We start from the raw sequence: 27178 nt of genomic DNA on the forward strand, positions 1-27178 counted from the left end.
CTCAACTCCATCGAACACCTTTGGGATGAAKTGGAACATCGATTGCGAGCCAKGCTTAATCGCCYAACCTCACTAATGCTTTTGTGGCTGAATGKATGCAAGTCCCTGCAGCAATGTTCCAACATCTAGTAGAAAGCCATCCTAGAAGAGTGGAGGCTCTTATAACAACAAAGAGGGGACCAACTCCATATTAATGCCCATGATTTTGGAATGAGATGTTTGGCCATGTAGTGTATCACATTATCTGGTGTACAATCTGTAGCTAAGGCGACAGTAGTCTTGGAGCTTGTTAGAGGGCCTACTTTCTGTACATTATGAACACCAACTGTAAGCTAACTTCCCCTACCCCCACCCTCTGTTGACAAAACATGTGCTAAGTATGCAGCTCACAAATCCATAATTTCAATGTTTCACAACGTGGTCTGAACTCTGTACAAAAAAGATTGACTTGACTGCACGCCCAGACTGCTTTGTTTAATTAGTGGGCTCTTGTATTAGACCTACCTAATACATATATTTTGTTTATTTCCCAGAAACGTGTCTGAAACGTAGTTGCTTGCTGATAAACTGCCAGTGGAATGCACCTGGATTATCTGACCCCAACACACCTGGTTAAAAACAAGTACCAACGGAAAACACCAAAGGCCTACCCTTTTTCTGACATTAGGCCTACAATGCCGTCTTGCTCAACATGTCTACTCTGAAACAGGTTATAGTGCATGAGAATGGCCAGGACACAGAGAAAAGTTTGGACTGGAGTTACATGGAGTGGCTAGAGAATGAGAATGAGGCTGTGACGGGGGTGACCAATGTTGAGACGCAAACGGTCTCAAAACCCACCGACGATAAGGAGACGCAGACCAGCAACCCGTTTATCATGCATATAGATTTGGCCAGAACGCACTCCAAACTAAAACACGGGTCGTTGGTCGAGGCCGACGGCTTGCTCACCCAGTTTGACCGACAGGCCCCGGCTCGCATCTCCACGTCCCCCACCTTGAGGAGGATGAGGAGCATGCGGCGTCCGCAGGTGGACTTCCGGGACCCGGTGAGGATGGATAGCACACAAGAGGAGTCGGGTACGGAAGAGACACCATCCCTTTTGAGTCCCCTCTCGCCAGTACACAGGCACAAGTCTCCGCTGGCGGCCTGCCCCCCTCCCGATGGAGAAAACCACCACGATAATCAGCCCAATTCATCTGCAGGCCAGGGAAAAAGCAGATCGCATAGATCAAAGACTTTTAACAATGGTATCACTTGCACGAGACAAGAATCTCTGTCCGCACCTGGTGTGCAAAGATTTAGTAAAGACTTTGAATTTCCTGATGATCAGGTGAGTTAATGTTATAATCACAAATGATAATCACAAATTGCGGCCATATGCCACACTGTGGCTTTATGAGTTTTTATCCGAGCCTTGTAAATCAGATGGCCAGTAGCTCCTCCACCACATTCCTCCTGGGTAGCAGCCCTCTCATTTTCCCTGGCCTCATGTGGTGGCTGCTCACAATGCCAGCTTTTGACAGCAAATGAATCAGCAGTTACATGTACTGACAGCGTAGCCCCACCACCCAGCAAGCCTCAATCTTTCTCACTCACTCAGACAGAGCTCCAAGGTGCCATGGGAAGGCAGTAAGGCTCCTCCACAGGCCTACTATTCACCACCGTCAGCAGTCACCCAGTAATGGGGGGGTCAGTGGTCAATAGAAGAAGATAAAGGGGGGGGGATCTATTTATTGGGCTCCCAGCATTCAACCTGGGCCATTCTCAATAGAGCCACGACATTCTTTGCAGATATTACAGGGCTATTTGGGCTATTCTAATTCAAACGACCACATGAAAAAACACTGATTTGAAATGTTGAATTTGTGTTATGTAGGACCAGGAGCCCTGTGTAATGTTGTGTTATGTAGAACCAGGAGCCCTGTGTAATGTTGTGTTATGTAGAACCAGGAGCCCTGTGTAATGTTGAGTTGTGTAGGACCAGGAGCCCTGTGTAATGTTGAGTTGTGTAGGACCAGGAGCCCTGTGTAATGTTGAGTTGTGTTATGTACACGGCACCTTTCAAATCACACTCAATGCTCTAATCATCATTGAGCTCCTAGGGCTGGTTTCCCAGACACCGATTAATCTTAGTCCTGGACTAAAAAGCATGTTCGATGGAGATTCTCTGTTGAATGTTCTTAATCCAAGACTATGGTTAATCTGTGTCCAAGAAACCAATCCTTAATGTTTAGACAGATGTACTGTGCTATCGTTCACGGTCTGTGTTTGCTCTTTCACATTAGTATCTGCTGTATAACAAGCCATGTTCAACATATAATTATCCTAACCGATGCTCTTTCGTCTCTTTTTTTACAGGATAAGGTTTGCCATATTAGGTAGGTGTGTTGCATGCAATTCCACAGAGGGATTTGAATGTTATGTGTCCCCACTTGGCTTAGCCAAAAATACCTGCACTGTGGCTTGCAGTTACCACACTGCCTGGACATTATTTCATGGCAGGAGGGGAATTTGCCTATAACCGACTAGCTCTGAACTATGTCATACAGTTAGGAAACCGGGATCGTATTCATTAAGCACCAAACTGAAGGGGGAAAAAACTGATTGTTTTSCATTGCAAAATGTTTTCCATTGTTGTGCTCCAATGAACATGACCTAGCATGAAATACATTCAACCACTGAAAACCCTTCTATTTGCTGGCCAACAGATTTTCTTGTCGACTTTTCTTTCAATAGGGTTTTCACTACATTTATCTTTAAACCTTTAATTGGCATTTTGTCAACAGACTCAAAGCAAATACAGTTGTATTTGTCACATGCTTTGTAAACAACAGGTGTAGGCTAACAGTGAAATCCTTACTTACGGGTCCTTGCCAACAATGCAGAGAGAAAATATAAATCATAGTAACACAAGGAATAAATACACAATGAGCAACGCTAGCTTGGCTATATACACAGGGTACCGAGTCGATGTGCAGGGGTACGAGGTAATTGAGGTAGATATGTACATATACTGTACATAGGGATAAAGTGATTAGTCAACAGGATAGATAATAAACTGTAGCAGCAGTGTATGTGATGAGTCAAAAGAGTGAGTGCATAAAGGGTCAATCCAGATAGTCCTGGTAGCTATTGGTTAACTATTTAAGTAACTATTTAGCAGTCTTATGGCTTGGGGGTAGAAGCATTTTAGAATCCTGTTGCTTCTAGACTTGGTCACCTAGAATACATTGAGAGAACGGGTTCAGAATATTAGGGATCAAAGAAGGCCATCTAAATAAATGCATATTTCTCTGTTTCAGCTAACTGATAGATAAAATAAAATAAAAATGTTTAGACAAAGTTTAGGGTGAGTAACAACTGGTTTGGAGAGACTTTATGCACAAAAATGCAGTGGTTTGATTCATCCTTATTCAAGTTCAATCCATGAAATATTGGAAGGTGAAACAAGTATACAATAGTGGTTGAACAATAGGCTAGTCCAATAAATCTACCCTAATCCTCACTAATCAYGGAACTGTAATGACARCGGTCCAGTCATCGTAAACTGTGCTCCAGGTTTAACCCGCTGCGTGTGGTCTGAATTCCACTAGGTCCGAAGTTATTGCACAACGTTAGCCTAATATGATCCACTATTGCTAGCCACCCTCAGGAACAACTACACAGACATGAAAGAAAGGTAAACTGATGGGAATAATGTAAAATGTGGGCTACATATTAAAGGAAACAAACACTTAAGTGACAGTTAGAAATGCACAGTACCAGTCAAAAGTTTGGACACACCTACTCATTCAAGGGTTTTTCTTTATTTTTACTGTTTTCTACATTGTAGAATAATAGTGAAGACATGAATACTATGAAATAACACATATGGAATCATGTAGTAAACAAAAAAGTGTTAAACAAATCCCAATATATTTTAAACTTTAGATTCTTCAAAGTAGCCACCCTTTGCCTTGATGACAACTTTGCACACGCTTGGCATTCTCTCAACCRGCTTCATGAGGTGGAATGCACCTGGAATGCATTTAAATGAACAGGTGTGCCTTGTTAAAAGTAAATTTGTGGAATTTCTTTCCTTAATGTGTTTGAGCCAATCAGTTGTGTTGTGACAAGGCAGAGGTGGTATACAGAAGATAGCCCTATTTGGTAAAAGACCAAGTCCATATTATGGCAAGAACAGGTCAGTCAATCCGGAAAATGTCAAGAACTTTTCTTCAAGTGCAGTTGCAAAAACCATCAAGCGCTATGATGAAACTGGCTCTCATRAGGACCGCCACAGGAAAGGAAGACCCAGAGTTACCTCTGTTGCAAAAGGATAAGTTCATTAGAGTTAACTGCACCTCATATTGCAGCCCAAATAAGTGTTTCACAGAGTTCAAGTAACAGAAACATCTCAACATCAACTGTTGAGAAGAGACTGCGTGAATCAGGCCTTCAAGGTCGAATTGCTGCAAAGAAACTACGGATTGTCTCTGCATGTGTGGTTCCTACCATGAAGCATGGAGGAGGTGGTGTGGGGGTGCTTTGCTGGTGACACGGTCAGAAATTTATTTTGAATTCAAGGCACACTTAAACAGCATGGCTGCCACAGCATTCTGCAGCGATACACCATCCCATCTGGTTTGTGCTTGGTGGGACTATCATTTTATTTGTATTTTTACAGGACAATGACCCAACACACCTCCAAGCTGTGTAAGGGCTATTTGACCAAGAAGGGTAGTGTTGGAGTGCTGCATCAGATGACCTGGCCTCCACAATCACCCGACCTCAACCCAATTGGGATGAGTTAGACCGCAGAGTGAAGGAAAAGCAGCCAACAAGGGCTCAGCATATCCTTCAAGACTGCTGGAAAAGCATTCTAGGTGAAGCTGGTTGAGAGAATGCCAACAGTGTGCAAAGCTGTCATCAATATATTTTTATTTGTTTAACACTTTTTGGGTTATTACATGATTCAATATGTGTTATTTCATAGTTTTGATGTATTCACTATTATTATACAATGTAGAAAATAGTAAAAAATACATTAAAAACCTTGAATGAGTAGGTGTGTCCAAACCTTGGACTGGTACTGTATGTGGGTATTATTGACGGTGGCTCCCGATATTTAACATGATACAAATTGTAAAAAATAACTATGAGCCACTGAGGTAAGCCCGGGCATATATTTAAAACATTCTAAAGCGTATAAATGAACTCTGTAGGTTCGGCGGTACAGAAGCCTGTAGCTTGGGTCTCCAAATTTCAACCCAGCAAATTATGAGTTCATACAATTAAAATGTTGAATAGCGGCACAGCTATTTTATAGCCTCCTTTACTGTGGAAAAGAGGCTGCAACACGTGTTAAGTAGATATGATTTTCTGTTTGGTTCCCAAATGACTGTTATCATATACATTTTTAAATTACAGTGCATTGAGTATGCTGTTATTTCTATCAGAAAAAAATAAGTAGATGCTTTTTCCACTTGGAACTGGCAGGTTCGCTAAACCTTATTCAGTTGTTTCCCTGTGCGTAAAGGTGGTGGAATTCTTAGGGAATTAAGTTAAGGTCAGAATACGGCATAGATACACCTCTTTCTTTGATCTCCACCCCAAATGTGTAACTTGCTCGGCAATTTCCCCTTGCTTAAGTTCATGGTCAGAATACATGTAGAGAGAGAAGTGCATAAAAAAGTAATATTTACTTGTGCGTAACTGGTCTGAATTGCCCCCTTAGATACTTACCCAGAAAGACTCAAATCAAATTGTATTAGTCACATGCGCCGAATACAACAGGTGTAGTAGACCTTATAGTGAAATGCTTAGTTATGAGCAACTAACCAAAAATACGGATAAGAATAAGAGAGAAAAGTAACAAGTAATTAAAGAGCAGCAGTAAAATATCAATAGCGAGACTATATACAGGGGGTTACCGATACAGAGTCAATGTGTGGGGGCACCGGTTAGTTGAGGTAGGATGTACATGTAGGTAGAGTTATTAAAGTGACTATGCATAGATGAAAACAACAGAGAGTAGCAATGGTTTAAAGAGGGGGGTGGGGGCAATGCAAGTAGTCTGGGTAGCCATTTGACTAGATGTTCAGCAGTCTTATGGCTTGGGGGTAGAAGCTGTTTTAGAAGCTTCTTGGACCTAGACTTGGCGATCCGGTACCGCTTGCCGTGCAGTAGCAGAGAGAACAGTCTATGACTAGGGTGGTTGGAGTCTTTGACAATTTTTAGGGCCTTCCTCTGACACAGCCTGGGATTAGAGGTCCTGGATGGCAGGAAGCTTGGCCCCAGTGATGTATTGGGCCGTTCGCACTACCCTATTTAGTGCCTTGCGGTCGGAGGCCGAGCAGTTGCCATACCAGGCCGTGATGCAACCAGCCAGGATGCTCTCGATGGTGCAGCTGTAGAACCTTTTGAGGATCTGAGGACCCATACCAAATATTTTCAGTCTCCTTAGGGGGAATAGGTTTTGTTGTGCCCTCTTCACAACTGTCTTGGTGTGCATCGACCATGTTAGTTTGTTCGTGATGTGGACACTAAGGAACTTGAAGCTCTCAACCTGCTCCACTGCAGCTCCGTCGATGAGAATGGGGGCGTGCTCGGTCCTCTTTTTCTCCTTTGTCTTGATCACGTTGAGGGAGAGGTTGTTGTCCTGGCACCACAATGCCAGGTCTCTGACCTCCCCTATAGGCTCTCGTCGTTGTCGGTGATCAGGCCTACCACTTGTCATCTGCAAATTGAATGATGGTTTTGGAGTCATGCCTGGCCGTGCAGTTATGAGTGAACAGGGAGTACAGGAGGGGACTGAGCACGCACCCCTGAGTTGAGGATCAGCGTGGCGGATGTGTTTATCTACCCTTATCACCTGTGGGCAGCCCGTCAGGAAGTCCAGAAACCAGTTGCAGAGGGAGGTGTTTAGTCCCAGGGTCCTTAGCTTAGTGATGAGCTTTGAGGGCACTATGGTGTTGAACGCTGAGCTGTAGTCAATGAATAGCATTCTCACGTAGGTGTTCCTTTTGTCCAGGTGGGAAAGGGCAGTGTGGAGTGCAATAGAGATTGCATCATCTGTTGGGGTGGTATGCAAATTGGAGTGGGTCTAGGATTTCTGGGATGATGGTGTTGATGTGAGTCATGACCAGCCTTTCAAAGCACTTCATGGCTACAGGTGTGAGTGCTACAGGTCGGTAGTCATTTAGGCAGGTTGCCTTAGTGTTCTTGGGCACAGGCATTATGGTGGTCTGCTTAAAACATGTTGGTATTACAGACTCGGACAGGGAGAGGTAGAAAATGTCAGTGAAGACACTTGCCAGTTGGTTTAACGTATGCGCTCAGTGCATGTCCTGGTAATCCGTCTGGCCCTGCGGCCTTGTGAATATTGACCTGTTTCAAGGTCTTACTCCCAACAGCTCCGGAGAGCATGATCGAACAGTCTTCTGGAACAGCTGATGCTCTCATGCATGTTTCAGTGTTTTTTGCCTCGAAGCAATTTAGCTCGTCTGGTAGGCTCGTGTCACTGGGCAGCTCTCAGCTGTGCTTCCCTTTGTAGTCTGTAATGGTTTGCAAGCCCTGCCACATCCGGCTCTGACGCTCGTYGGTGTAGTACAATTCAATCTTAGTCCTGTATTGATGCTTTGCCTGTTTGATGGTTTGTCGGAGGGCGTAGCGGGATTTCTTATAAGCTTCCGGGTTAGAGTCCCTCTCCTTGAAAGCGGCAGCTCTACCCTTTAGCTCAGTGCGGATGCTACCTATAATCCATGGCTTCTGGTTGGGGTATGGTCACTGTGTGGACGACGTCATTGATGCACTTATTGATGAAGCCAATGACTGATGTGGTGTACTCCTCAATGCCATCGGAGGAATCCCGGAACATTCCATTCTGTGCTAGCAAAACAGTCCTGTAGCTTAGCATCTGCTTCATCTGACCACTTTTTTTATTGATCTAGTCACTGGTGCTTCCTGCTTAAATTTAGCTTGTAAGCAGGAATCAGGAGGATAGAATTATGGTCAGATTTGCCAAATGTGGCRCGAGGGAGAGCTTTGTATGCATCTCTGTGTGTGGAGTATAGGTGGTCCAGAGTTTTCCCCCTGGTTGCACATTTAACATGCTGATAGAAATTTGGTAAAACGGATTTAAGTTTCCCTGCATTAAGGTCCCCGGCTACTAGGAGCGCCGCCTCTGGGTGAGGAATACAGCTCATTCAATGCTGTCTTAGTACCAGCCTCTGACTGGGGTGGTATGTAAACAGCTACGAAAAATACAGATTAAAACTCTCTCTGTAAGTAGTGTGGTCTACAGCTTATCTTGAGATACTCTACCTCAGGCGAGCAATAGCTAGAGACTTCCTTAGATATCGTGCACCAGCTCTTATTTACAAAAATACATAGTCCGCCGCCCCTTGTCTTACCAGACGCCGCTGTTCTATCCTGCCGGTACATTGTATAACCAGCCAGCTGTATGTTGATATTGTCGTCGTTCAGCCACGACTCCTTGAAGCATAAGATATTCGTTTTTAATGTCCCGATGGTAGTTTAATCTTCCGCGTAACTCGTAGATTTTATCCTCCAAGGATTGCACATTTGCTAGCAGAATGGAGGAAAGTGGAGGTTTATTTGATCGCCTACGAATTCTCAGAAGGCAGCCCGCCCTTCGGCCCCTCTTTCTCCGCCTCCTCTTCACGCAGATCACAGGGATCGGGGCCTGTTCCCGAGGAAGCAGTATATCCTTTGCGTCRGGCTTGTCAAACTCGTGAAAGGAAAAAAAGTATTCTGCTTGTCCGTGGTGAGTAATCGCAGTCCTGATGTCTAGAAATTATTTTCGGTCATAAGAGACGRTAGCGGCAACATTATGTACAAAATAAGTAAAAAAAATGTTTTGCAAATAAACAAACAAAAAAGCACAATCGGCTGCCTTTTTCTTCAGCGCCATCTCACACACAGCTGTAATCCCTGCTAAATATGAGTCTAACATGTATTGACTCATGGGGTTGAATACTTATCTAATCAAGATATATTAGTGTTTTTTTTGTTGTCTATCTTTTAGGTAAAAAATGATATACTTTCTACCATAAATTACATAACTAATCCATAAGATGTCAACAACACATCAATTCCTCAAAGGCGTAGTGCAGTTAGAYGAGTTTTTCCTTTAAAAAAAAAAGATTTCCATCACAAAAACAAGTTTAAATAACACTCTTAAATTATGAAAATGATGATGATTCCCTTTTTGTGTATGAGCTGTGTTAAAAAAAATGTTTTAAAACATTTGAAGGCTGGAATTTCGGTCTGTTCAGGTGGGATGGAACTTTTGGCCCATGTCATGATGTCACAATATGACCAATGGCTGTTTGTCTGGGTATGGGGGTGGGCTCTAGACCATCCTATCTGCCAATCACGCCTGTCTATGTCAATGTAGTCATATTTGTTTTCTAACGCCCACATGATCAGACTGAGCATTTAACGGCCCAAGGAGGCTCAGGGAAATATATTATAAAACATGTATTTTGGAGTAATTTTCATTAAAAAAACACACTGATTTATTAGACATACAGCGATGTAATTGTATTTTTAAATCAAAGACTACATGGGGGCTTTAATTGGCAGTCTTTAATTAATGAATTTGGCTTGATTCATGGTCAGATCCAATTCTCTGAGAATATTCTGTCTGTTGACCCCATGTTGATAAATATACCTGATTTATTTCACCATTACTCATTGTCATTATTACTGGAGAATTTGCCAAGAAGACCGTTTAGCCAGAAATAACTTAATTCCTTTAGGAATTTCTACATTTTTCTACATTGTTGAAATACCATATGTACTCACTGCACTGTGAACAAGCAAGCGAATAAGGAGTTTGTAAACAGTGGCATGATTTGCCTACATAATATGATTGGATAGTGGTAGTAGTAGTAGTGGATAGTGGTGGTGGTGGTAGAAGTGGGTGTAGTGGTGGTAGAAGTGGGTGTAGTAGTAGTAAAGCACTTTTGTTACCCCAGGGTGCAAAAATAATAATAACAAGCCAGAATATAAAACACAGCAAACAAAACTATATACCGGTATTGCCAGATCCGGAGGCATATAGTATGTCAAAATGAGGTATATCATCGTATAACAGTGAGTAATAAGAGTATGCCAGTGAGGTACAGCATAATACAGTTGTAATAATGACAGTGAGTAATGGTGTAATAAATTAGGTACATTTATCAACATAATGGGGTACACAGACAGAATATTGTAACTGTATTATGCTGTACCTAACTGACCTACTCTATTCCTCATGTTGTATTACACCTCACTTATTACGCCATTATTCACTGACACCTTTTTAGATGATATACACTGTACCTCATTTTGACATACTGTATACATCACACCTAAAATACTGTTAGTCACACTAGTCGGAAAGTCTTTGGATACTATGGGGCCTTATTGGTCAGTTTTGTATGGAAACTGTCCTTTATTGGTCAGAATGTTCTACAAATGGTCTCTCTGTTCATAACCTGATCTCTTCCTTTTCCCCCAGACTGCAGGAGAGGAGGCGGAGTTCTGTGGTGGTCAGTCTACCCGGATTAGACGTTTCGCCGGGGGACCTGTTTGTGTCCAATGGGGTGGCAGACATACTGAACTTCTCAGGTTAACKCCAGTTTTGTTTCTGCACTTTTTTGCTACATTTTTGTCAACAGCTTGTTTTTGATTCCTTATAARCCCAGATTGTAGGCCTACAGTGATCAGTGTTATTTGTTATATTATTTTAGTTACCTACAATGAGATCCTATTAAATTACTATTTAATATTAGGAATTAGTTAGAATTAGGGATTAGAATACTAATTCCTATGTTTACCTAGCTATAACTTTAATAACAGCATCAGAAGTTCACTTACCCAAATATATAAGTAACATTCCTTAACTCTTTTCAGATTATTGCCACATTCAGGCAAAATGATAGGGCTGTTTACACTTAACTTGATTTCCTGTAAAATCCTATCTACATCCTGTGGATCACTTTTTTTTCTTTATCACATTTTCGCAACAGAAGAACTATGAAGCCAGGCCTTTGTAGATAATGACAAAACCATGTTCTCCATTTCCACAGACACTAAGAAACCCAAGTGGCCTTTCTACAGACGTAGCACGGTATGTGTGCTGCCTGTTTGTTCTACCCCTGTTACTCGCCCTAGCTAGCGTGACCTGCCACCAGTCAGTCTAGTTGTTTGTGGTTTTGGTTGCTATTGCTTTGAAGCTGTCAGTGTGCTCAGGAAGCTGCAATGGAATTAAGGATATTGTTCTCTGACCCACTTTTAATCAAAGCGTATTAATGAATACACTTTCTTCACCTCTGTTCTCATGGCCTTCTGAGATTTCATAATGTGTCAACAACACTGAGCCAAACCAATTCAATCCAAATCAATTCATATTGAAGGTGTTTCACCAGACTGATAGATAGATGGGAAAATATATAAACAAAACACTATTGGTGTGTACTGTCATTCACTGTTCCACCATGCACACACGCATTTGCGTACACACAAACATAAACACATTCACTCTTACTATACACACACACATTCCCACTTAGACAGACACTCATACCTATAGTAAAGAATGAATTGATTGTTCAAGTAATGTTTAACATTTAACCTGTATTTGTTCCTCTCAGACTAAAGGGACGACTACACGCACTGCATCTGATATTGAGAAATATCTATTGAAGGAACAGATTCAAGACTGGAGGGACACAGACTTCCAGAAGTACAAGGTGAGGAAAGCCATATGAACACCGGAGCGGAAGAAGCCCTTTTTCCTCCTACCCGTGTAATATCTTATTGTTACATGTTTGTAACTGAAACATATAAATTACACATTGAATGGGAATAATACTTTGTTGGCCTACGCACATGACAAGCGTACATTTCTAAACTGTAGCTAGACAGCAGACGATAATAGACTTACAGCATTGAGGATAGTAACAAGACAGACTACAGCCGTGTTAAAACCACAACGAATCAKCCCCCCCCGTGCATTATGGTTTTAGTATTATTCAAATAACATCTATCCAACCATCCATCTGTCTTATCATTCCCTCCATCCCCAGGACTGTTCTCTAGAGGAGTTCCTGAGGGACTGTGATTCGTCTCAGCTGATGTCTGACTGTGACCCCCAAGACTACAAGAGACAGGAAGCCATCTGGGAACTCTTCACCAGCGAGTGTGTTTACTTCCTGGATCAGCTCATGGTGCTCAAAGAGGTGACTTACTAGATATACCCCCCCCCCACCCCCACACACTTTTGAATAGGAATGGCAGCTCACCATTGCAACCAAACACCTTGTGGTTTGTGTGGCTTTTTGAACACCAATGTCATGTTGTGATGGTTCGAACGGGCCTTTCCTTTGAATTGACACTGCCCCTTTCTAAAATATACTTTGTTGGGTAACGTTTTCTTCAGTTTTGTGATGAAATGTTTCAATCTCTACGATGAAATTGAATACAGCAAAAACAGATCCAACCCCTCCCTCTTTGTTTGTGTTCTGTTGTGTAATATCTAATATATTTCTAATGTGTTTGTTTTTGTGTTTAATAAAAAATATAAATATATATGGTGTCCTTCAGGTGTTTCTGGTCACGCTGACCAACCTGCAGATGAGGGACTACCTGTCTGACGTGGACACTTGGAGGCTGTTTGCCAACCTCAACGAGCTGTGTCTGGTGAGACCGTAGAGATACATACTGTATATTACATTAGATTAGTAGGGCTGTGAATGTCATGGAATTTTGGATGACGGTAACTGGCCAGCCAAATGACCGCGTCTCCTTAATAACCGTTCAAATACTTACTCTTTTCCTCTCCTGACTGCATGTGCTGATATAGAGTGAATAGAATGGGCCTCCCCATTCAAGTCAATGATGGCATAATGGGACTGGCAGCCATTGCAAGTGTACCCATTGGAGCAAAGCAGGAAGTGTAACCATCAATATGTGCAATGATTTGTTGACAAAAAATAAATAAATACATTCCATTGCATGAGCCACATCAGTTAACCTATCTAGGACTGGGGTTCCGCTAGCCACAGTGTCTGATTTCAAAAATGCTATACAGCGAAAGCTCCACAAACGATCACGTTAGGTCACCACCAAGTCACAGATAAACCCAGCCATTTTTCCCGCCAAAGAGAAGAGTCACAAAAAGCACAAATAGAGATAAAATTAATCACTAACCTTTGATGAACTTCATCAGATGACACTCATAGGACTTCATGTTACACAATACATGTATGTTTTGTTCGTTAAAGTTCATATTTATATCAAAAAATCTGATTTTACATTGGCGTGTTAGATTCAGTAGTTCCAAAATATGCAGTGATATTGCGGAGAGCCACATGAATTCACAGAAATACTCATAATAAATGTTGATGAAAATACAGCCATTATACATGAAACTTTAGATACACTTCTCCTTAATGCAACCGCTGGGTCAGATTTTTTAAAAACTTTACGGAAAAAGCATAATCTGAGAACGGCGCTCAGAGCCCAAACCAGCCAGAGAAATATCCACCATGTTGGGTAGTCAACATTATTCATATTATTCATATATAAATATTCACTTACCTTTGATGATCTTCATCAGAATGCACTCCCAGGAATCGCATTTCCACAATAAATGCTTGTTTTGTTCGATAATGTCCATTATTTATGTCCATTTATGTCCAATAGCTTCTTTTGTTAGGGAGTTTGGTAAACAATCCAAAAGCGCGATCTGGTCCATTCGGACGAAACGTTCAAAAAGTTAGTTTGACAAGTTTCTTCGACCTGTAATATAAGTATAGAATCAATCTTTAGGATGTTTTTATCATAAAAGTTCAAAACTGTTCCAACCGGAGAATTCCATTGTCTGTAGAATTGCACTGGAACGAGAGCAACCTCTCAAGTGAAAGCGTGTGACTGAGAACGAGGCTGTAGGCAGACCCCTTAGTAAAACATCTCCCATCCGGCCCCCCTTCACATGAGCAGCCTGAAACCACGTTCTAAAGATGGTTGACATCTAGTGGAAGCCTTAAGAAGTGAAAAATAACCCATATCCCACTGTGTATTTGATAGGGGTGAGTTCAAAAACTACAAACCTCAGATTTCCCACTTCCTGTTTGGATTTTTTCTCAGGTTTTTGCCTGCCATATGAGTTCTGTTATACTCACAGACATCATTCAAACAGTTTTAGAAACTTCAGAGTTTTCTATCCAATACTAATAATAATATGCATATATTAGCATCTGGCCCTAATTAATCGTCCGACCTCTTATACAGTTAAAGTCTGAAGTTTACATACACTTATGTTAGTCATTAAAACAMATTTTTCAACCACTCCACAAATTTCTTGTTATCAAACTATAGTCGGTTAGGACATCTACTTTGCATGACAGTAATTTTTCCAACAATTATTTACAGACAGATTATTTCACTTATAATTCACTGTATCACAATTCCAGTGGGTCAGAAGTTTACATACATTAAGTTGACGGTGCCTTTAAACAGCTTGGAAAATTCCAGAAAATGATGTCATGGCTTTCGAAGCTTCTGATAAGCTAATTAACATAATTTGAGTCAATTGCAGGTGTACCTGTGGATGTATTTCAAGGCCTACCTTCAAACTCAATGCCTCTTTGCTTGACATCATGGGAAAATCAAAAGAAATCAGCCTAGACCTCAGAAAAAATATTTGTTGAGCTCCACAAGTCTGGTTTGTCCTTGGGAGCAATGAACGTACTTTGGTGTGAAAAGTGCAAATCATTCCCAGAACAACAGCAAAGGACCTTGTGAGGATGCTGGAAGAAACAGGTACAAAATTATCTATATCCACAGTAAAATGAGTCCTATATTGACATAACCTGATAGGCCGCTCAGCCAGGAAGAAGCCACTGCTCCAAAACTGCCATAAAAAAGCCAGACTACGGTTTGCAACTGTACATGGGGACAAAGATCGTACTTTTTGGAGAAATGTCCTCTGGTCTGATGAAACAAAAATCGAACTGTTTTGCCATAATGACCATCGTTATGTTTGGAGGAAAAAGGGGGAGGCTTGCAAGCTGAAGAACACCATCCCAACCGTGAAGCACAGGGGTGGTAGCATCATGTTTTGGGGGTGCTTTGCTGCAGGAAGGAATAGGGGGACATCACAAAATAGATGGCATCATGAGGAAGAGAAATGATGTGGATATATTGAAGCAACATCTCAAGACATCAGTCAGGAATTTAAAGCTTGGTCGCAAATGAGTCTTCCAAATGGACAATGACCCCAAGCATACTTCCAAAGTTGTGGCAAAATGGCTTAAGGACAACAAAGTCAAGGTATTGGAGTGGCCATCACAAAGCCCTGACTTCAATCCTATAGAAAATGTGTGGGCAGAAGTGAAAAAGCGTGTGCGAGCAAGGAGGCCAACAAACCTGACTCAGTTACACCAGTTCTGTCAGGAGGAATGGGCCAAAATTCACCCAACTTATTGTGAGAAACTTGTGGAAGGCTACCCAAAACGTTTGACCCAAGTTAAACAATTTAAAGGCAATGCTACCAAATACTAATTGAGTGCGTGTTACCTTCTGACCCACTGGGAGTGTGATGAAAGAAATAAAAGCTCTACTATTATTCTGACATTTCACATTCTTAAAATAAAGTGGTGATCTCAACTGATCGAAGACAGGGAATTTTTACTAGGATTAAATTGTGAAAACTGAGTTTAAATGCATTTGGCTAAGATGTATGCAAACTTCCGACTTCAACTGTATGTATGTGTATACGTACATACATACATGCATAAACTCAGCAAAAAAAGAAATGTCCTCTCATTGTCTACTGCGTTTAATTTCAGCAAACTTAACAGGTGTAAATATTTGTATGAAAATAACAAGATTCAACAACTGAGACATAAACTGAACAAGTTCCACAGACGTGTGACTAACAGAAATGGAGTAATGTGTCCCTGAACAAAGGGGGGGTCAAAATCAAAAGTAGCAGTCAGTATCTGGTGTGGCCACCAGCTGCATTAAGTACTGCGGTGCGTCTCCTCCTCATGGACTGCACCAGAATTGCCAGTTCTTGCTATGAGATGTTACCCCACTCTTCCACCAAGGCACCTGCAAGTTCCCGGACATTTCTGGGGGGAATGGCCCTAGCCCTCACCCTCCGATCCAACAGGTCCCAGACATGCTCAATGGGATTGAGATCCAGGCTCTTCACTGGCCATGGCAGAACACTGACATTCCTGTCTTGCAGGAAATCACGCACAGAACGAGCAGTATGGCTGGTGGCATTGTCAGGATGATACTGCAAGAAGGGTACCACATGAGGGAGGAGGATGTCTTCCCTGTAACGCACAGAGTTGAGATTGCCTGCAATGACAACAAGCTCAGTCCGACGATGCTGTGACACACTGCCCCAGACCATGACGGGCCCTCCACCTCCAAATCGATCCCGCTCCAGAGTACAGGCCTTGGTGTAACGCTCATTCCTTCGATGATAAATGCGAATCTGGCCATCACCCCTGGTGAGACAAAAATGCGACTCGTCAATGAAGAGCACTTTTTGCCATTCCTGTCTGGTCCTGCGATGGTGGGTTTGTGCCCATAGGCGACGTTGTTGCCGGTAATGTCTGGTGAGGACCTGCCTTACAACAAGCCTACAAACCCTCTGTCCAGCCTCTCTCAGCCTATTGCGGACAGTCTGAGCACTGATGGAGGGATTTTGCGTTCCTGGTGTAACTCAGGCAGTTGTTGTTGCCATCCTGTACCTATCCCGCAGGTGGTCTGCCCCTGCGAGGACGATCAGCTGTCCATCCCTGTCTCCCTGTAGCGCTGTCATAGGCGTCTCACAGTATGGACATTGCAATTTATTGCCCTGGCCACATCTGCAGTCCTCATGCCTCCTTGCAGCATGCCTAAGGCACGTTCACTCAGATGAGCCGGGACCCTGGGCATCTTTCTTTTGGTGTTTTTCAGAGTCAGTAGAAAGGYCTCTTTAGCGTCCTAAGTTTTCATAACTGTGACCTTAATTGCCTACTGTCTGTAAGCTGTTAGTGTCTGTGCATGTTCATTAATTGTTTATGGTTCATCGAACAAGCATGGGAAACTGTGTTTAAACCCTTTACAATGAAGATCTGTGAAGTTATTTGGATTTTTACAAATTATCTTTGAAAGACCAGGTCTTGAAAAAGGGACTTTTCTTTTTTTATATGAGTTTATATGTGTATATGTTTTTTCCTGCGCTTTCTTATATCTCCTAGATATAGGACAGACACTTCAAAACCTTGTTTTATGATTTGTTTTTTGACTGCTGTTTATGAATGTTATTTTATTCTCATTATTGTCTTCATCCATAACCATYGGTTATATAATAATTGTGCTAGCCCTGTCGATTAGATTAGAAGATCTTTATTATCCCAAGCTTGGAAAATGTGTTTGGCATGTTCATTTAATTTTTCACCTCTATTATTGTGTACTATGATAGTATAGCATTCTATTAGGTGTCTTGTGAGACGGAGTCATCATACTAACACACTAGTCCCACTCCAACACCGCCACGTCAGATTGGTACTGATCCTGTGTGGGTGCTGTCTTCCATGTAGGATGATAGGGCCAATGCGTGCTGTCTTCCATGCAGAATGGTAGGATGATAGGGCCATGGCGTGCTGTCTTCCATGCAGAATGGTAGGATGATAGGGCCATGGCGTGTTGTCAAGAGGCAGTGAGGTAGACACTACTGTGAGTAAAGTAGGACTTCAAGTTGCATTTTYTTTATTAGCCGTATGTACGGGATACGCATGGTAAACTGGCTACCCACGTCCCAGATGGATGACTGACCATGACAGTGAAGGGGGCGAAGGGGAATGCACTTTGTTTTGGTTCTGGGTCTTGGATGGGAGATGGTTTACCACAAGCTATCCACATATCAAAATGAAATTCCAAAGTTAAGTCACTAAATATTCCCCATCACGACGTCAAATCTTCATCGACATCATCTTACTCTAGGCTACATGTTGAAGGATTGAATTCTCATACTATGACCGCTGGTCTCTTAGTGTTTACTGAAAAAAATATATAGACATTTGAGAGCGCTGCTTTGCTTTACATTTTTTCAACAAGATAGTCACCTGCTGTACGATTACAAGACATTGGAGGATGGAATTATCTCTATTATATGATTTGTCTGCGGCGTGACATCTTCATGTAGACTTTGTCTATCTATAATATTACATTTTCTTTTGGACTCTGTAATGTGATGTGTTGTTCCCCAGGTGAGCTTTGGCTTCCTCACCAGCCTGCTGCATGTCATCAAGGAGTCCTGGAAGATCCCGGTAGCAGGGGCCGTGCCCACCCTGCTGGAGCTCCTCCACAAGGTATGGACACACACACACACACACACACACACACACACACACACACACACACACACACACACACACACACGTGTTCAAAACCACTTGAATGCACAAGCACACATGTATTTACACGCACACACAGAATATTCTATTCTACTGGACCATTTACTTTATGTTCGTATTCTTATCTTTTATTATTTTGTGTTTCGTTGTCAAAAAGGAACCCTGCAAGTAAGCATTTCGTTGGACGGTGTATACCGTGTGTATCCTGTACATACAACTAATTAAACTTGAAACAACACACTCCATTATAAACCAGAGAACGTGTATAAAATCATTAGTGTCTGTATAATTAGTAATGTATTTTTTTTTAAGTGACCTACTCAAATATGGTATACTAGACGTAAATCTCTTCATCACCCTCCATGAAGTGATCTATGAATACGAAGCACCGTTTTTCATGTGGCCCAGCAGCTTTTTTTATTTTCCAAATGATATACTGTCTCTACACGCCACTTTTTTTCTATTCTGGATTCCCACACATGCTCACTCTAATATAGATCTGCTTTGGATTGTTATTTCTTGATGGGAATTGTTGCATTATTTGTATTGTATTAGACATTCTACTGCACTGTTGGAGCTCGTAACATAAGCATTTCGCTGCACCTGCTATAATAGTGGTTACCAACTAGGGGTACATTTTTGACGTTTGAGTCATTTAGCAGACGCTCTTATCGAGAGCGACTTAGTTAGTGCATTCATCTTACTAGGACCCCTGGGGGTACTTGGCCTACCTGGGGGTACTTGGCGATTTTTCTGTTTCTCTATGCGCTTACTGCTTAGCTAACCATTTACATATATCTATCTGTTGGCAGGCGATCCAGGAGAGCATATGCCACTGTCTGCAGAAGTACTGCCTCAACTATTCCACTGCACTCTTTTATCTGGACAGCCTGAAGCACAGAGAGGACTTTGGCTCCTACGTGAAGGTACACTGCAGGCCACAGCCGTCAAGCGCTGCTTATTTGGAACTATAAATCAGGGTTGGTTGGGGCAAGGTTGCGCTGTACCCTGTCCCTAACAACCACACAATAATGCAGTAAGGTAGGATAGAAGTGGGTCAAGTGTGAACGAACACTGAGTCACTGGGGCTTGCTGACAATTGGAATGTGACAATTAGTCTTCTGCGATTGAGACTCTTTTGCAAGCCTGCTGTTTTTTTGCTCTCAGCTGAGATAATTTGTCTTTCTCACAACTTCACTTTCACTCCTACCCTACCCCATCGCTCAGTTCTCCCTAATACTTGCTCTCTTTCACCCTTTACTTCCTGACCTGTCTCTTCTCATCTCTCTTATTTTCTCCCACGCTCTTACTCAATCGCTTTCTCTCAATATCTGATTTTGTCACGCACTTACTTATCAACCTACTTATAGTACTTAATTTGGCTTTGTTAACTCTCTTTCTCTCCCCCTACGCTCTCTCCCCCTACGCTCTCCTCTCTCTCCCACCATGCTCTCTCTCCTCTCTCTCCCCCTACACTCTCCTCTCTCTTCTCCCCCTACGCTCTCCCTCTCCCACCATGCTCTCTCCTCCTCTCCGCTCTCTCTCCCACCATGCTCCCTCTCCTCTCTCCCACCATGCGCTCCCTCTCCTTCTCTCCCCCTACGCTCTCCTCTCTCTCTCCCCTACGCTCTATGTTATTCTACATTCTCGCCACTCTCTCTCCCACCATGCTCTCTCTGCTCTCCACCATGCTCTCTCTTCTCTCTCCTCTCCCACCATGCTCTCTCTGCTCTCTCCACCATGCTCTCTTCTCTCTCCTCTCCCACTGTGCTTTCTCTTTTTTTTTTCAATTTAAGGGTTTTTATTGGCATGGGAAACATGTATATATTGCCAAAGCAAGTGAAATAGATAATAAACAGAAGTGAAATAAACAATAAAAAATTAACCTTAATCACAAAAGTTCCAAACTGTAAAATGTCATTGTCTATATACAGTGTTGTAATGACAAAAGGGAAAATTAATAAACATAAATATAGGTTGTATTTACAATGGCGTTTGTTCTACACTGATGGACCTTGTGGCCACAGGACACAAATCTTGCTGCTGTGATTGCACACTGGTATTTCACCCAATAGATCTGGCAGTTTATCAATTAGATTTAAAAAAAAATTGTGGATCTGTGTAATCTGAGGGAAATATGTGTCTCTAGGTCATACATTTGTTAGGAGGTTAGGAAGTGCAGCTCAGTTTCCACCTCATTTTGTGGGCAGTGTGCACATAGCCTGTCTTCTTTTGAGAGCCAGGTCTGCCTTCAATGGCCTTTCTCAATAGCAAGGCTATGCTCACTGAGTCTGTACATATTCAAAGCTTTCCTTAAGTTTGGGTCAGTCACAGTGGTCAGGTATTCTGCCACCGTGTACTCTCTGTTTAGGGTCAAATAGCATTCTAGTTTGCTCTGTTTTTAAAAATTCTTTCCAATGTGTCAAGTAATTATATTTTTATTTTCTCATGATTTGGTTGGGTCTAATTGTGTTGCTGTCCTGGGGCTCTGGGGGGTCTGTTTATGTTTGTGAACAGAGCCCCAGGACCAGCTTGCTTAGGGGGCTCTTCTCCAGGTTAATTTCTCTGTAGGTGTTGGCTTTGTTATGGAAGGTTTGGGAATCGCTTCCTTTTAGGTGGTTGTAGAATTTAATGGCTCTCTTCTGGATTTTGATAATTAGTGGGTATCAGCCTAATTCTGCTCTGCATGCATTATTTGGTGTTTTACATTGTACACAAAATATATTTTTGCTGAATTCTGCATGCAGTCTCTCAATTTGGTGTTTGTCCTATTTTGTGAATTATTGGTTGGTGAGCGGACTCCAGAGCTCACAACCATAAAGGACAATGGGTTCTATAACTGATTCAAGTATTTTTAGCCAGATCCTAATTGGCACGTCAATTTTTTTGATGGCATAGAAGCCCCTTCTTGCCTTGTCTCAGATAGTTCACAGCTTTGTGGAAGTTACCTGTGGCGCTGATGTTTAGGCCGAGATATGTATAGTTTTTTTTGTGTGCTCTAGTGCGATGGTGTCTAGATGGAATTTGTATTTGTGGTCCTTGCAACTGGACCTTTTTTGGAACACCATTATTTTTGTCTTACTGCGATTTACTGTTAGGGCCCAGGTCTGACAGAATCTGTGCAGAATATCTAGGTGCTGTTGTAGGCCCTCCTTGTTTGTGGACAGAAGCACCAGATCATCAGCAAACGGTAGACATTTGACTTCAGGTTCTAGTAGGGTGAGGCCGGGTGCTGCGGACTGTTCTAGTGCCCTCGCCAATTTGTTGAGGGTGGGGCTTAAGCTGCATCCCTGTCTCACACCCTGGCCCTGTGGAAAGCGATGTTTTTTGCCAATTTTAACTGCACACTTGTTGTTTGTGTACATTTATTTTAGAATGTCGTATATTTTCCCCACAACACCACTTTCCATCAATTTGTATAGCAGACCCTCATGCCAAATTGAGTCAAGCTTTTTTGAACTCAACAAAGAATGAGAAGACTTTGCCTTTGTTTTGGCTTGTTTGTTTGTCAATTAGGATGTGCAGGGTGAGTACGTGGTCTGTCATATGGTAATTTGGTAAAAAGTTAATTTTACATTTGCTCAGTGCATTGTTTTCGCTGAGGAAATATACAAGTCTGCCGTTAATGATGATGCAGAGGATTTTCCCAAGGTTGCTGTTGACGCATATCCCCCTTTAGTTATTGGGGTCAAATTTGTCTCCACTTTTGTGGATTGGGGTGATTCGTCCTTGGTTCCAAATTTTGGGGAAGATGCCAGAGCTGAGGATGATGTTAAAGATGATCTCTCTCTCTCTCTCTCTCTCTCTCTCTCTCTCTCTCCCCTTCCTTCCTAGTGGTGTGAGAGGAACCAGGAGTGTCGGAGGCTGCAGTTGCGTGACCTGTTGGTGGCGCCGTTACAACGTCTGACCCGCTACCCCCTGCTGCTGAAGAACGTGGGGAAGAGGAGCCGGACGGAGGAGGAGGAGAACGCTCTGCAGAGTGTGGTGGAGCAGGTGGACACCTCCATATGTGAGCATCCCCCTCCTTCACCCTTGCGACTGAAACACTGTATTGTAAAACCCCATCACTACACAGGCTGCTGTTCCATATCCCCTATTTGCCTGGCCTTGAACAGATGCATCTGATGAGGCTCTTTGATATTTTCAGCATGATGCGTCAATCATGAAGGGGGCTGTGCTTTTATCCTGTTTGGTTTTCTTCTGTGTCTTTTTCACTCAAACACCCACACAGCCCCTGTGCACTGCCCGCTTCACAGCTGTACATTTTCAATTAAAAACAGCGAGAGTCTTATTTCCCCATAACATCCAATGAGAATAACAAAATAGCTTTGCCAGACCATTGGCTACATCGTGTACAACATGGTCAGTCTCTCAGGCTGATCTGATATTTCTACAAAACAGTGCAACCTTACCACACTACTTTATTGCACATTCTTACTGCAACACTTAACTACGTTACCCCTCACCACCACACTGACTCTCTATAGTCAATGGCTCACCACACACATATTATTAGTGTAAATAAAGCTGATTTGGGGTTCTGTAAAGCCATTATTGGATTATCTGGGTTATTTGCATAATGGTCTATTTTTATCAGCTGAGGTGACTCATCTAAACCTAATTTAACAGTAGTCAGTCATCACTAGAGGCTCCTCTCTCTCTAACCACAACATTCATGTTTTTGCCGTGTAAGGAAACTTGAACATACACAAGCAGAGTCAGTCAGCCAGCCTCTCCTGTGTCTTACTATAAAGAAAACCTTAGAAATAGGAAGACCGGTGGCCATTTTGAATTTTATTACCCCCCCTTGATTTGAATTGGGTTGCCATTCTAGGAGTTATATTTCTACATAGGAAACAGCAGCTCTGCCATTCAGGTACAGGCCATCAGCTCTAGGGTGTTTTCTGACAGACCTAAGTGGGCTTTTGACAGCCACTTATACCTCCTGGCTTAACTCACATCTTCACGCCCGTAGCAAAATATACACTGTGGAAAAGTTCATTTACACACAGTCTTCTGTACGGGATACAGTCTCTACAAATACATGTCTCTTAGAAATGGTAACCAAATAGCCAGTTTGTTTGTTGGGCAATAGCCAAAATCTGTGACAGTTGACGTCTTCTCTGCGTGCTTGTACTTGCAGACGCATTTCGGTGGTTCTCTATAACTAGATGGACCGGACCGGCTGTGGAGAAATATGTACCAGTATTGTACCTTGAATGTAATTGTTCTTGTATATCGAACCAGTTTTTCTATTCCAAACTAGTTTGTGTTTTTACTGTGTGCTTCAAAGTTCTTTCCCATAGCCAGGGTGTGGCTGTACAGACAATAACAGAGGTATACAGTGAGTTGATGTGGCCTGGGAATAGCACTGTCACAATGGCAGGCTGGACTGACTCGGTCAATGTTCAATGGGTGTGGTGGGTGTCTACGGTAAGAGGTGGGCGCAGTCTCATCTATGACTAGAGCATCATAGATCACACCCATGTTGAGACACAATCAGCTGTCGTCATTATTTAATGATATCCGTATCAACATCAGAGATACTATTCCAAATGTATTTGTTTCATTGCCAATGCCAGATTAATTGATAGTTTGATAAATTGTGCACATAGCTGAATATTTTACAAAGTAGTACTATATTATTAAACTAAGATGAAGTTACATAAATTATATTAATCTGATGACAACAGTGACACCCTTGTTAAGATTGTTCTGTGTGTTCCAAAGCCAGGAATAAGCCTGCCAGAATTGGTGTTCCTAATTAGTGTGCACTGCTCACTATCAAACAGAGCAGTGGAGTGGAATGCAGTTTGTGTCCTCGTTGGTTTGTTTGTGTCACACACACCCCTCCCCCCGTGGGTGTGTTGTGTGTTGTGTGTTGTGGGTGTGTGTTTTATGTTTTGTGTTTTGTGTTTGTGTGTGTTTTGTAGGTGATCTGGAGGGCAAAGTCAAATGGCTGGACAACTACCAGAAGGTGAAACAGCTGAGAGATGCCCTGGTGTGGCTGCCAGTGTGGGAGAGAGACAAGCGGGCCTTCGTCCCTGAGGTAAGGGTGCATTCACTATAATGAGAGAGTTGAGCTTTGAATACCAAACTGGGTTTGCACAAATACATAATAGAATAAAATGCACTTAATTGACGTAATCCTGTTAGTTCCTGGGGGAACATGGGCCTCTGTACTTAAGCTTTCCAATGACGCTGGTCTTGGGCCAAGACAAATGGACCTTCTTGGGTTCGGATTAGAATAGAACAGATCATATGGTTAACGTTTGATACACGAGTCAGATACAGTACAACAACAACTTAGCTGTATCTTGAATGATATCAATGCATTGATGTAAAGAGAAGGGCTGTCTGAAGCGTCTTAATTTTTTCAGATAAAGATCAAGTGATATCTGAACATCGTGATCCACAAAGCTAGATATGCATGCAAGAGAGATAAGTGGGATATGATCAAAATAAAATATACTGCCACCACATATGAACTCGTAAGAATGCAAACAAATCATGCTTCTACCCACAACCTAACCTCAGCCCTTCATTTGGCTTTGAACAGAATCTGAAACATCTCCTGAAAGCGGTCACCCTAGAAAACCTCATCGCTCATCGGAGCCTGCTGCATGAGGGCAAACTAGTGCTCACAGGTCGGTGACATACAGAGTAATCAGTCATGACTAGTTAAAATACTGTTGAAGTACTGTAGTTTTACATCAGCCGTCCTGACATCTCTACATATGTTACCACCAGAGAATGCAAAGCTGCACGATGTGTACCTGTTTCTCTTTGACGACTTCCTCCTCATCACCAAGATCAAGAGGAACAAGAAGGTAGGACCCATACCTATACGATTTTCTCACATAGATACTTACCTACATATGTATTATAACTTAACTACTTTCGTATAGTACTTTAATCCTCTTTGATCACTGAATTCAAATTTCTCTCTCTCCCTCGCGCTCTCCCACTCCTCCACCCCCTTTCTCTCACTTCCTACGCCCCTCTAGAAGTCCACAGGTCCTGAACAGAATCCTCTGCGCCTCCCTCAGAACCAGGAGTTGGACCAGCTGCTGAAGGAGGGCTGTACCTTCACTGTCCTGGACCAGCCCGTCTCGCTGGACCGCCTCCAGCTCAGGAGTGTAGACCAACTCAACGCAGCAGGTGGGGACGGATCAACACCTGCATGATATAGGAATTGAAAAAGTCCAGCATTCAATGATGTAGTTGCCACAGTTTAAGGACACATGTATAGTGGCTTTTGTCAATCTTAATGTGATTGTCACATCAAAGTTTATTCGTCATATGCACAGGATATAGCGGGGAGTAAACAGTAAAATGACATGCTTAGTTGCAAGCTCTCCTCTCAACAGTGCAGTAACTTAACAGTGTGTGTTTGTTTTTGGAAAATAATGTACAACCTGATCCTAGGACCTCATCACTGATTTAAACATAGATTAGTATATGTTCATAGGCCTATTACATTTAGGCTATTTGGCACTTGTTCACACCTCTTGCTGTACTTCAGGGTTTCCCAAACTCAGTCCTCCTCGGACCCCAAGGGGTGAACGTTTTGGTTTTTGCCCTAGCACTACACAGCTGATAATCATCTAATCATGAACTTTGATCATTTGAATCAGCTGTGTAAAACCAAAACGTGCACCTTCTAGGGATCCCGAAGACAGAGTTTGGGAAACGCTGCTTTACTTACTGATAAGATAATGAATTTATATCAATAATCAAACCTATGATAAAAACAGTGCCTTGCAAAAGTATTCATCCCCCTTGGCGTTTTTCCTATTTTGTTGCATTACAACCTGTATTTTAAATTGATTTTTATTTGGTTTTCATGTAATGGGCACACACAAAATAGTCCAAATTGGTGAAGTGAAATGGAGAAAAAAAACTTATTTTTTTAAACGGAAAAGTGGTGCGTGCATATGTATTCACCCACTTTGCTATGAAGCCTCTAAATAAGATCTGGTGCAACCAATTACCTTCAGAAGTCACATAATTAGTTAGATTGCACACAGGTGGACTTTATTTAAGTATCACATGATCTCAGTATATATACACCTGTTCTGAAAGGCCCCACAGTCTGCAACACCACTAAGCAAGGGGCACCGCCAAGCAAGCGGCACCATGAAGACCAAGGAGCTCTCCAAACAGGTCAGGGACAAAGTTGTGGAGAAGTACATATCAGGGTTGGGTTATAAAAAAATATCTGAAATTTTGAACATCCCACTGAGCACCATTTAAATCCATTATTAAAAAATGGAAAGAACATGGCACCACAACAAACCTGCCAAGAGAATTCACGTACCAGGCAAGGAGGGCATTAATCAGAGAGGCAACAAAGAGACCAAAGATAATCTTGAAGGAGCTGCAAAGCAGAGATTGGATTATCTGTCCACAGGACCACTTTAAGCCGTACACTCCACAGAGCTGGGCTTTACATAAGTGGCCAGAAAAAAGCCATTTGCTTAAAGAAAAAAATAAGCAAACACGTTTGGTGTTCACCAAAATGCATATGGGAGACTACTAGAGGTCGACCGATTATGATTTTTCAATGATTATTATTGATTATTGGAGGACCAAAAAAAGCCGATACCGATTAATCTGACAATTTTTATATATGTATGTAATAATGACAATTACAACAATACTGAATGAACAATGAACACTTATTTTAACTTAATACAATCAATTTAGTCTCAAATAAATAATGAAACATGTTCAATTTGGTTTAAATAATGCAAAAACAA

At 42.2% G+C, this 27178-nt stretch overlaps 1 protein-coding gene across 1 annotated transcript in view; it reads left to right on the forward strand.

Moving 5' to 3' along the window:
• The first annotated feature begins 603 nt into the window (after positions 1-603).
• The window catches only part of LOC111952508 (pleckstrin homology domain-containing family G member 7), a 33128-nt gene continuing 6553 nt past the window's right edge, over positions 604-27178 (forward strand). Inside the window, exons 1-14 of the mRNA XM_023971241.2 lie at positions 604-1333; positions 2362-2381; positions 10514-10623; positions 11085-11125; positions 11649-11747; positions 12084-12236; positions 12601-12696; positions 18270-18371; positions 19229-19342; positions 22251-22425; positions 24350-24465; positions 24976-25063; positions 25167-25246; positions 25424-25577. Coding sequence (XP_023827009.1) covers positions 692-1333; positions 2362-2381; positions 10514-10623; positions 11085-11125; positions 11649-11747; positions 12084-12236; positions 12601-12696; positions 18270-18371; positions 19229-19342; positions 22251-22425; positions 24350-24465; positions 24976-25063; positions 25167-25246; positions 25424-25577 — 1990 coding nt within the window. The 5' untranslated portion in view covers positions 604-691. The remainder of the gene's footprint in view (positions 1334-2361; positions 2382-10513; positions 10624-11084; positions 11126-11648; positions 11748-12083; positions 12237-12600; positions 12697-18269; positions 18372-19228; positions 19343-22250; positions 22426-24349; positions 24466-24975; positions 25064-25166; positions 25247-25423; positions 25578-27178) is intronic.

This window comes from Salvelinus sp. IW2-2015, linkage group LG26 (assembly GCF_002910315.2).
Source record: "Salvelinus sp. IW2-2015 linkage group LG26, ASM291031v2, whole genome shotgun sequence".
NCBI classification, from domain to species: Eukaryota; Metazoa; Chordata; class Actinopteri; order Salmoniformes; family Salmonidae; genus Salvelinus; species Salvelinus sp. IW2-2015.